At 34.2% G+C, this 12,474-nt stretch overlaps 2 protein-coding genes across 2 annotated transcripts; both read left to right on the top strand.

Annotated features, from left to right (window-relative positions):
- Window positions 1–3,257: 3,257 nt before the first annotated feature.
- LOC115980016 lies at window positions 3,258–10,493 on the top strand. The gene is made up of 2 exons (XM_031102201.1): window positions 3,258–3,396; window positions 8,242–10,493. The coding sequence occupies exon 2, from the start codon at window positions 8,259–8,261 to the stop codon at window positions 10,182–10,184; it is 1,926 nt and encodes a 641-aa protein (XP_030958061.1). The 5' UTR covers window positions 3,258–3,396; window positions 8,242–8,258; the 3' UTR covers window positions 10,185–10,493.
- Window positions 4,605–5,362, top strand: LOC115995422. The gene is made up of 2 exons (XM_031119983.1): window positions 4,605–5,124; window positions 5,256–5,362. The coding sequence occupies exons 1-2, from the start codon at window positions 4,605–4,607 to the stop codon at window positions 5,360–5,362; spliced, it is 627 nt and encodes a 208-aa protein (XP_030975843.1).
- Window positions 10,494–12,474: the final 1,981 nt, after the last annotated feature.

Here is a 12,474-nt window from a genome sequence, read left to right as displayed (position 1 = left end):
GATAAGCACAATTTGAATTCTTCAAGAGGTGATTAATATAATCTATCCCAAGAAGCAGTATATATCTCCAATAATTTGATAATCTCTATCTATCCTAAAAAACAATATGTATCTCCATTAATTTGATAATTTCTACGTTGATGGCATTTAAAATATATATATATATATATTTTTTTTTATATATATATATCAAAATTCCTTATAGCTACCAACCATGTTCTCTTTCTCTCTTTTTTTTTTAAAATTTTTTTTTTTATATGTTACGTTATGTTGAATCAATTTATTATTATTTTTTTTTCATTCTATTCATATGTCCTTTTTTTAATTCCAATTTTTATGGGATAAAAACAAACACATTGATTAGATATCTTTAATTTCAATAAGATTTAAATGAATTATATTTCAAATGGAACTCTACCAATATATATAATTCTATATATCCTTTTTGGAGTGAAGCTTATTTCAATATGTGAATACCTAAATCCCATGACAATGTAGGTATGCATTTTGTCTTCTTTTATTATTACTATTTTCATTTTATTTATTTTCTTTAGTGTTATTATTGGTTTTTTGTCTTCATGTGATTTTAATTAATGAATTCAAAACATTCAAAAACATTGTCAAGTTTCTAAAGGCACCTTCTTTGTTTTTTGTATTTTGTTTTTATTAAATTGATTAGATTTTGTGTATTGGTTGCCTTTTGTTTAAACTAATTTTCTTAGCTTTGATCTAATTTTTATGCTTAGGGTTAGGGTCTTAGAATTAATGATTAAATATGGTTAGAATTAATAGATTAGTTTTAACAATGTTCTTATTTGATTTTTATGTTACATCAAATTATCAAGATGTTCTACACATGTATTCTTGAATTATCAAGTTTAATTTTAATTTATAATATTATCAAGATTGTAGGGTTAAGGGCCTAAATCATACATTGGGTCTTAGACCCAGGCCAAGAACATGAATGGTCCGAAGAGGAACAAATAGTTATAGGCAATTCCAGCTTAGAGTCTCATAAGTGAGAAATGAGTGGAAGATAGTTTGAGTCTGAGGAGGGATGCCTCCTCAGATAAACTGAGAACAGCTTCAATGTGTATCCTAATAATTAAGGTGACCTTCCTTGAACCTCCAGTGATAGAGACGTGTATCATAAATGTACAAGGTTGAAGAAAATTTGGAAATATCTAAAGAAAAGCTGCTACCACCGCATTGAATGCACTGTAACTGCTTTTCTGGCCGCATTTATGTGGAGAAGACCCCTGAACAGTATTGCCTTGGCTATCACAACTCACAGAAAGCCAAAGAGGGTGTCTGATGGGACAGATACTTAAGTAAGAGCTCAGATGATCGACAAGTGTAGGACTAGGATGGTCCAAAAGGAGCTATATAATGTAAGAAACCCTCTATGAGGAGAGGATCGGAAAATAGAGAAAGAATATTGTAACAATCATAATTATACTTGTACCCAACTGTTATTGATTTGTATGACAAAATACCTCCTCGAACAGTGAATTCATTCAGCTCTACTTTCTTTATTTTTGCTTGATCATCTTTTAAATCCATACTAGCCGTTGTCAAATTCATTAAGACTTAGTTCTTTGACCCACTCTCTACAAATTTATTATATTGGGTTCACTGGACCAAGATCCCATACATTTTGGGCTTGAGCTGCAAAACGTGTCCCTACAAAGATTATATTAATTTTAAATTTATCAATTTTTTAGTATGTTTTTTAAAAATAATTATCAATTTTAAATTCAATTTGGAATTATCAATTTAATTTAGTTTTAGGAAGAAATCTTACCCCTTATTTTAGTGAGATAATTATTTACACTTGATAATTTTTTCTTTTATCTTTATTGAATCTATTAAAATATATAAGTATTTATACATTTATTTTATAAGTTTTTCATAAAACTGTGCAATGCATGAGCCTATAACCAATTACTAATAAATTAAGCACGCACCTAGTCAACGGATTACGGAGGTATAGTAAAAGTAAAAATAACGGGAAAAGATTCAGATTCAAGTTCTACGCTTGCCATTAATCATGATTCATAACAACAATTAATAATTAATTAATAGTTAATAATAATGATACCAGGGTTGATTCTAGTCTTCCCATGATAGGCTGCGATGAAAGTGGGAACACGAGGTGTTATTTATTTATTTTTTATTTCAAGTGTTATTGTAATCTATGTACATATTTGACTTCATGTCAGTTTAGATTATGTAATTACTACAATGGTTAGATCATTTTGTAGTTGTACTCTGATTAAATAATATATTATAAACCCAATTTAAAACACTAATATTACTATTTTCATGTGTGTTCTAATAAGTATTACTATTTACTCAAAAAAAATTATGTAATTAGAATGCGTGGTTCCTCACTAAGTACAAATGTACAATGCTATTTAGAGAGCCAAAGTTTGAAACCTCCCTCCCTGATATTGTAATTACAAAAAGAAAAATACTTAGAAAATATGAAATTTCTTTAATGTTGTGTACCAAAATATGTGTCTTTCATAAAATAATACAAAACACCAATATGTATATATATATATATATATATATATATATATATATATATATTTATATTGTATGGGTATATCATCGCATCATCTTTTGATAGTCGAGAATAGGAGGATTTGAATCCTAAACATCTTTTAGAAACATTAAAAATTATCAATTGAATTACAAAACTCTTAGCATTTATCATCTCCTTTAATGTTTTAACAGTTTTTTTCATTTCTATAAAAGTGGAGTCAAAAATTTCCTAAAATGGATTGTTAACCAATGACACTCGTTAGCATGATCCTTTTTAAGAATTTAATTTGGTTGCAAGTCTCTCTCTCTCTCTCTCTCTCTCCAAGTAATTCTTTTATTAAGAGTTTGTAATTCAATTAACACTTTTTGATATTCTCAGTGTAGATCAAGAGTTTGAATTCCCTGCTTCCCCTATTGTACCTATTGCATTATATTATTATAAAAGATTTTATTAACGTGTGTCTTAAGGGTACACAATAATATACTATTTTTGAAAAAAAAGATTATCAAGAATTGAAAAAATTTGATAGTTTTTTCAATTCTCAATAAAAACTTTTCATTTGTTCATTTCCCACCGTCCTTATATGCAAACATCAGCATTTTCTAAATAAAGCCCACACCATTTCTAGTACGCGCTTGCCCTACCCTGGGTTGGGTATAATATAATCGAGCAACCAAACAATCTCCAGGGCAAGGAAATGTGAAAAAGAAACGGAAGCTCAAGAAACGGATCCGCCTTCTCTCGCCTCCTCCTAAATAGTGTTTCGAAGTTTCATCTTCAGAAACTCAACAAAAACAAAAGAAACGCAGGTTTCGAAAAAAATACGATCGATACTCTCACTACTTGTAAGTAAACAAAATCAACCCTCTCTCTCTCTCTCTCTCTCTCCCTCTCTCTTTCTCTTCCAATTAGAACTTCAATCTAATATTTGAAAATATGAAATGCTATGTTATTAATACAATAATTAAATTTGATACATTTTAAGGTTTCTGTGTCTTGGTAATTATATGCTTTTGCTCAGTTTTGTCTTTTCAACATTTTAACAAAGTAATGTCGTAGTAAGTAACACATTTTGCTGTGTGATAATTTTTTTTTTTTAAGAAGCATATATGTTGTTTTCTTATTGCAAATTCTGAATAGCTAATTTGTTAGTGTTTCCCTTGTATTTTTTCCAAAGACTAAATGGGGGGTGAGAGAATTCTTAAGATGATGAGGAATTGTGAAAAGTGAATGTGTTTGGGTTGAATGATGTTGATTCCAAAATGGGGGTAAGATGGATGGTGTGGAGACACAGCTGTTTGAGTTTTGTTGCCATTGCTGTTTGCACACTGTTTTACAACATTTTTTTTACAGTGGCTATGGTGGCAGGTTGTGGTTGGTATAAAATAAAAGTAATGTTAATGGTGGTCACAATGAAAAAGATGTTACACTCAACAAGTTATGAAATTGTTGTCTATAGCATTGTTGTTTTTTAATTTTGTAAGTTTATACACACACCCATTTAGTCTTGAATTCACGATTTCACCCTCTACTTAAAACTTTAAAAGGAAGGAGCTGCATTTAGGGGTTTTATATATTTATTATTTATTATTTATTTTAATAAAGGAGGTGCTAGTTGAACTAGAGCTCTTTAGCAAGTGGAAAACTTAGAATGCTATTTGAAATTTTGGGTGGTTAAGATATAATTGGCTCAAGAAATCCATGATTAGTGGAAATAGGGATGCTAAGATGGATGATTGACAATGTTGGAATGGAATCAATAAAGGTGCACTCACTGAGAAGGATGGGGAAAAGTATTCTAAGATTGTTTGGCCTTGTACAACATGATTTATGAATGTTATAGTTTAGGGAGGCAAGTAGTTTCAAGTTGTTGGGGTGTACAAGAATCAAGACCACGAAAAGACGCAATTGCTTAGAATTTAATGTAGGATATGGCTTTGGCTAATCGTAAATTGTCGAATTCAGTAATCAGGATTAAGGCCTTGCTTTTTTTGGTAGTTCTAGAGGTCTTAGACTAGGTGATCCGTTGTCTCCCATTCTTTTTCTTTTGATCATGGAGGTTTTAAGCCGGGTTTTGAAGAAAACTGAGGACAGTGGCCTTATTCAGGGCTTTCATGTGGGACCTATTAGCTCTACTGGCATTCGTATTTCTCATCTTTTATTTGCTAATAACACCATTATTTTCTGTGATGCTTCTAGGGAGCAGTTGCTATCCATTAGACTGGTTTTGACTTGTTTTCAAGCTTTTATTGGTTTGAAGGTGAATGTGGGGAAAAGTGAAATTGTCCCTATTGGGGAGGTGAGCAACATTCACAATTTGGCTAACATTCTTCACTGTAGGGTGGGCAGTTTGCCCATGATTTATTTGGGAATGCCATTGGGTACCTCGTATAAGACAGCCTTTATTTGGAATCCAATTCTAGAGAGGATGGAGAAGAAGTTGGCAGGCTGGAAGCGGCTTTATTTGTCAAAGGGTGGCAGACTCACCTTGTTGAAAAGTACATTGTCAAGCCTCTCGACCTATTATCTTTCCCTTTTTACTGTTCCAAAAGCTGTAGTAATGAGATTGGAACGTATTCAGAGAAATTTTTTGTGGGGTTTTTCAACTGAGTTTTTCAAATAACCTTTGGTGGCTTGGGAAAAAGTTTGCTTACCGCGTGAGCTGGGTGGGTTGTGAATTCGAAATTTGGTGTCGTTTAATCAGGCTCTATTGGGAAAATGGCTTTGGAGATATGGACACGAAACTACTCATCTATGGCGGAGGGTTATGGCCACGAAATATGGGGAGGAGAAATGGGGTTGGAGCACTAGAGTTTGTAGAATGGCTCATGGTTGTGGTTTATGGAGAAGTATTAGTGACGGGTGGGAAAGTTTTTCTAGGCATGTGTCTTTTGTGTTGGGGGATGGTTCTCTTATTCTTTTTTGGCATGATAAGTAGACTGGGGATAATTCTCTCAAATCTCTTTATCCCCAGCTATTTGTATTTTCAGCCAATAAGGAAGCTTATATTTTTGAAATGTTAAGTCCTCTTGTTGGTGATAATGATAGAGTATGGAGTCTAAGATTTTATAGGGAATTTAATGATTGGGAGTTGGCAGCTTCCTATTCCCTGCTTCACTTCATTCAAACTCGAATTCCTAGGGGTGGAGGTAGTGACAAACTTTCTTGGTGTTTTAATGGAAGTGGGAAGTTTGATGTTCGGTCTTTTTATCATTAGATTCGAAATGAAACTCTTTCTTCTTTCCCTTGGAAAGGCATTTGGAAAGTAAAGGTTCCTAAAAGGGTGGCGTTCTTTATGTGGACAGTAGCTCATGGTCAGATCCTTACTTTGGTAAATCATTGTTGTTTGTGTTGCTGTGATGAGAAATCTGTGGATCACCTGTTGATTTCTTGTCCGGTTACTCATGCTCTGTGGATATATATGCTTCAGCTGTTTGGCATTGATTGGGTCATGCCAGGTTCCGTTATAGACTTATTTTTTTGTTGGTATCAGTGGCTTGGGAAACATAATTCTGATATTTGGAATCTGGTTCCGGGTTGTTTAATGTGGAATATTTGGGTTGAACGGAATCGGCGTTCTTTTGAGGATATGGCAAAATTATTGGATCAGTTGCTAGATTTATGCAGACGGACCCTCTTTGATTGGTCTCGGTGTTGGGGCCTCTTTCTACTATCACGGATTTTCTTTTGTCTCTTAGTCTAACTTAATGCCTGTTTGCTGTTCTTTTCCCTCTTTTCTACTTGTTCACTATTGTGAATCTTGTATTTTTTACTTGCTTCTTCTCTTTTAATATAATTTTGTCTTACCTATCAAAAAAAAAAAAAGGGATTAAGGCCTTGTTGAATTGAGTTGAGTTGTGTCGTCTAGAGGGCAGATGGGACTTATTACAGGCTTGCAGCCAAACATCAACTGCACTGACTTTTTTTTTCTTTTTTTCTTTTATTGACTAATTTCACTGCTGTTTTATGGAATACACTACTATACTTGGCTTCACGTAGAGAACATGTGATGATTATTGCTTCAGATCCTAAGAATGAAAGAATTTTCTTCTAAGATCTTATTCTTGCTTATTTATTAATGACTTCTCAATAAATAACATCATAATAACCCAAGAATCAATGAGAAGGGCGAAGGTAAGAGTTCTTTGTATAATGTGTCTTGGATGTGGCACCTTGTAATGGATAATAATAACTTGTTGTATTGGTTGAAGATCATGAATGACCAGCCACATGATTTCCATTGCTCAGAGATTGTCAAGCACTAAGTGTAGTTATTTTAGGCTAGTCACTACAATAGTTGGTGTAAAGAAACAGAAGAATAGCTTTTTGAGGCATTCTGTTTCCCTTGGTTCTGGTATTGTTCATTTTGTTCTTAAAATTTCTTAGACTGAGCTGAACCTGATTTACCATCTTATGGAAACCAGCCCCTCTACTGATTTACCAATGTGTTGTAGAATTTGTGTAGCATTCTGTTATCTTGCATCTTGAAATAATGCACTTAGATCTATGTGTTTAGAAAACTTTGTATAGAATACTATGGCAATGGCTTCAAAGTTGTGCCATCTTGTCTTTCCAGTTGGTAGAGGATAAGTACCAAATTCACAATAAAAATGTGTCGTTGTGAGAGTGGCATTCTGTCTGGTATGATTAGTATTTCATTAATATTTCTACCCAATTAGTTGATAAAGGATTCAGGGTTGACATACTGAACTGGGATCAAGGCTTCTTGTTGTTGCTGCTGCTATTGTTCATGCTGCAGAACCTCCAATACCTGCAGCTAATATAATTTTTATTGTATTATAAGTAAATTATATTGGTTGTAATTTTTAGGAGTAGAAATGTATAGAGGAGCAAGAAATTAATTAATAGCCAGCACCTGTGCATGGATGAATATTTTAAGAACAATTTTTTTTTTAACACATCACAGCTTTTCAAATGTACACACACAATCAAATGAAAACCACTAGGAGTCAGGTTCCAAGTAATCCAAGATCAATAGCGGCAAATTTGTGTTTTTTTTTTAGGGGGGACTGGAGGCGTAGAAAAGAAATAGCCACTTTCTCCAATTATATAAATGGCCTAACATTCCAATTTTTGTCATGTAAGAGTTGGCTAATATAGTTGATGCTACTCTATATGCCTATATGGGAGGAAGAATGAAAAATTACAGCTTGTTCCAAAAGCTTGAGTCGATAGGAAATGATGGATTTAATTTGAACTTTGTCCCCATTCCCCACTCTACCTCCCATTTTAAAAGATTTAAAAATTTCACTTATAGGACCCCACTTATCGGGGGGAGTCTAGGCCCATAAGCGAGGTGGTGTTAGAATGATAGTTAAATGATTATAATCCGTTTAAGCTTTTATGACAGACGTTAGTTTTTCAAAGCTTTTATGGCATTCCTATTAACAGAATATATCTAATTCTATTTCAAGTATTTAGAAATTGTGTGAGATTATCTGTGAAAAGTAGTAGGCATCAGACTCCCTTTCCTTCTTGGCTATGGTTATCTGCCATATTTTCTTTATTTTGATGAGAAGATCTAAGAAGTTTACTGCCTTAGATTTGTAGCCTGATTGGGAATATGAGCAGTGGTTTTTGAAGATCTAAGTACAACATTTCACCTTGGTGTACTTATTTTAACATATTTATTTTGTTCTTATTTTTCAACCCCATTTTATTTTATACAGATTTTTGGATTGAGATTATGCCATCGGAATCTGATAAGTGGGGATGGAAGCACGTCAGTGTGTTTGGTGGATTTGACAAGGGAAGTGGTACAAAAAGGTGGAAATGCAACCACTGTAATCTACGGTATAATGGATCTTATTCACGTGTTAGAGCACACCTTCTCGGGTTCACTGGTGTTGGGGTCAAAAGCTGCCCAGCAATAGACCGGTCTTTGAGAGAGGCATTTCAGATATTAGAGGAGGAGCGCCTTGCTCGGAAAAAGAAAAGGAATTCTGGAAATGGGAAGCCTGGGAAGCGCATTCGTACTTCACGACCAAGTCTTACCTGTGTCACCAAAGAAGATGTGGATGACATTTTAGCAAGATTTTTCTATGCTGATGGATTGAATATCAAAGTTGTCAACTCTCCTTACTTTCTTGAAATGGCAAAAGCAATTGCTGCTTTTGGCCCTGGATATGAACCCCCAACAAAAGATGAACTGTCTGATTCTTTTCTAAGTAAAGAGAAAGGAAGAATTGAAAAATCTGTTGGTCTAGTTAGGGAGTCCTGGCCTCACACAGGATGCACGATACTTTGTCTCGGCCACTTAGATGGCTTGCAGGGCTGCTTCCGCATTGATGTATTTGTCTCTAGCCCACGGGGGCTTATATTTTTGAAAGCAGTAGATATAGATGTTATTGATGAGGGGGATGATGTGTTATCTGGTGTCCTTAGTGATGCAATCGAAGAAGTTGGGCCTACAAATGTGGTTCAGATAATTTCACATCTAGGCTCACAGCTAGGCCAAGCCTGTTGTAAATCTTCTGAATCCCTTATATTGTCAAAGTTTCCTCACTTATTCTGGTCTCCTTGCACATCACATTCTATCTGCATGCTAATGGAAGAAATAGCTGAATTGGAGTGGATTAAACCTGCTATCTTGTGTGCTAAGGAAATTGAGGAATGCATCATGACATTTCAGCGTTCTTCTCCAGGTATTTTAATTCAAAAATTGAAAGGGAGCTCTGACTTAATTTCTACTAAGTTTGCACCTTCCTATGGCATTATCCAGAGAATTTTTCAGCTAAAGGAAGAACTTCAACAGGTAGTTGTTGGTGAAGACTGGAAGCAATGGAAGCTTTGTATTCCAGAGGACATTATAGGTATTGAGGTTGAAGCTGCCATTACAGGGGATGATTTCTGGAGCAGGGCCCATTTATTCTTGCAGTTATGTGAGCCTTACCTGAGGTTCCTTGCTGTGCTTAATATTGATCGATCTGTAATGGGTGATGTTTATGATTGGCGAGTTCAGGCTCTTGAAGCCATGAGAAGTAAAGGAATTGAGGAAAGTGCATTGAATCAATTGGAGGAGTTGATAGAAAACAGATGGGATGTGTTATTTTCTCCTCTTCATGCTGCAGGTTATATTCTTAATCCTAAATATTTTGGGAAAGGTCAAACAAAGGATAGAACTGTAATGCGGGGTTGGAAAGCCACTCTAGAAAGATATGAGGGTGACAGTGCAGTGAGACGGGTTCTTAGAGAGCAGTTTAGCTCTTACTGGAGACAGGAAGGATCCTTAGGAGAGGAAGATGCTGTGGATTGTAGAGATAAAATGGACCCTGTTGCTTGGTGGGAGAACTTTGGTTTTGAAACACCCCACTTACAGACACTAGCCATGAAAGTTCTGAGTCAGGTTTCAAGTGTTGGGACATGTGAAGAGATATGGCAAGATAATGATTTTCCATGTCAAGAAACAGCCAACAGGTTGGGGGTGGAGAGAGTGGAAGATCTTGTTTTTGTTAGAAACAACCTTAGACTTCATAGACAAAGAAATGGAATTTCAAGCTCCCCATCTGGTAAAAGAAACTTAAGCTCAAGCAGCCCATCCAGAATTAAGATGCGGGATAGCACTCTTCTTGATCAAACAAAGGGCATATTTAGTATTCATGACACTTTGTGATAGATTATGTGCTCTTTTGGTTTTTTGCTTAATTGGAGCCTAGCTTATTGAAGATCTGAAAAGGTCAGTGGGATATCTTTTCCCTTGTCATCAGCTATAAACAAAAAATACAGGTCATTAACCTGAGAATTAGTGGCTAAAATACTATACATGTTCTCATTACTAGAAAATTATTAATACAAAATGTGATTAATTTGAGAAATGCATGGTCAGTTTGTACTCTTTTTGGAGTAATATGTAATATCCTGGAACATTTCTCTTTGCCTTATGTTCCCGTTGAAGAATAACTGAGTTTTGTGTTATGAGTTATGACATTATCGAAGAAGTAAACAACCTTCTTTGGCTTGGTGGCTAGTTGTGTATTTTGCTATCCCTAAGATTAAAAAACTTGGTGAAGGAATAACCGAATAAGAAAAGAGAAACTTATCAAAGGACTAATTTATTGTGGCATAAAAACTGGGCCCATGGCTCTGGACAATGGAATTTCTGAACCCATGAAAGCTAATAATGGATTGGGTACTGAGGAATTCCTAGCAGTGTGGCTCGTGCATATGCTTAAGGTAAAATCTGAAAGCATACTCGTTGAGCCCAAAAGCAATTTGAGGGCACCATTCGACGTGTATGCATGCATTCACCAAGATTCGTAGTCCAACAGCGAGCACAGTGCTCACCCGCTTGAAACATTGTAGGTGCACATTAGTGCAATATATAAGGAAGACTATCCCACTACCGCCGCATAAAATTGCATAACTTGTGTCACAACTATCCCACTATCATTACATCTTTATTACTCACAATTTACCACATGGGTGAGTTGTGACACAAATTGTGCCATTTTATATGGTCCTAGCATTACTCAATAAGGAATGCTATCAGTGCATTTTCTGAATACACACGCAAAACTCTGCCGACTCTGCCTATACAACGTTTACGCACCAAATGCCAAATTTTGGTGGATTTTTGCTGCTGAAATGATATAAAGGAGTAATAGTGGGTATTCCTTGTGTGCTTGGCAATAAAGTAAATCCAATCGTCATCAAAGGATGGCCCACATCATTCCTAATCAGGCAATGAGATCTAGATTATGATAAGTAAAATGAAAGGTGTAGTTGCTTTGGGTTGCTTGAGAATTTTGAGTAAATTCTATCGCAAACTCTTTAAAAACTCACCTATTTCAAATGTCTAAAAAAATAGTTAGGTTAACATGTGTCCTTATGACAATTATTAATAAACCATTTTAAGAAAGTTTTAATAAAACTTTTATAGGAAATATAAAAAACTTTTAAAAAAGTCAATTTTTCTTTTTCTTTTTCAATAAAAAGCTTCTAAAAATAGTTTCTAAATCAATACCCTTTGGACATCTGTTAACTTTTCCCTTAAAAAAATACATAGACATGTTTTGTTTCAAAGATATGCGATGTTTACAACATTTTTACAACAAATCACAAGTGATTAGTTATTGGTTTAAATTTGAAACTAACACTAAAATTACTTTTTTGCCCCAACAATAACAACCAATAACAACCTGCTACTTAGGATTTATTGTAAAAATATTGTAAACATATCATTTCTCTTTGTTTCGACTGTAGGCAATGTATCATGGCCTTATGGGCCCCAAAAACTAGGTTAGATGCCCTAATTTAATTTTCATTATATAGCATCACAATGGATAGTCAAAATAAGGTACCATCTGATGACAAATGTTATTGGGTTTTTAACGCTTTTCTCATGTGTACCTAATCTTTGAAACTTTTGTTTCTAGTTCGACACTATCTAATTTAGGTTGGAGGACCTAAAAACCCCTCAAAAGTTAGAGGAAACATGTTGTTTAGTGATTTAGATTCAATGAACTATATATACTTAACTTAATAGAATGAGAAATGAGAAATGGTTATTCTTGTTGATTTTCATGTAACGTGATATAGTCACTAGATAAATATATACTATTTGCTTATTTTATATATATATTCTTGTGCTTTTTTTTTATAAGCTTTAAAAAAAAAATTATACAAGCATATATATATATATATATATATATTCTTGTGCTAGTGCTAATGAAAAGTGGTATTTAAATATTGTTGTGGCTATATGACAAAGAAATCTACTTTACACATATACAAAGAAAAGGCAGAATTTTCCAATATATAAAAGAAAATCACCTATTAACAAACAAAAATGTGGTTGAAAAATTGAAAAAGTGCTAGTAGATAAGCTATAAAGAAATGGAGAGTGGAATGATATCTAAAGGATTAGAGGCCCAAAAAAAAAAAAAAAAAAAAGGATTAGAGGC

This window comes from Quercus lobata, chromosome 1, assembly GCF_001633185.2.
Source record: "Quercus lobata isolate SW786 chromosome 1, ValleyOak3.0 Primary Assembly, whole genome shotgun sequence".
Taxonomy (NCBI): Eukaryota; Viridiplantae; Streptophyta; class Magnoliopsida; order Fagales; family Fagaceae; genus Quercus; species Quercus lobata.
Note: the sequence above shows the minus strand (reverse complement) of the source record. Positions and strands in the feature narration are given on the sequence as shown.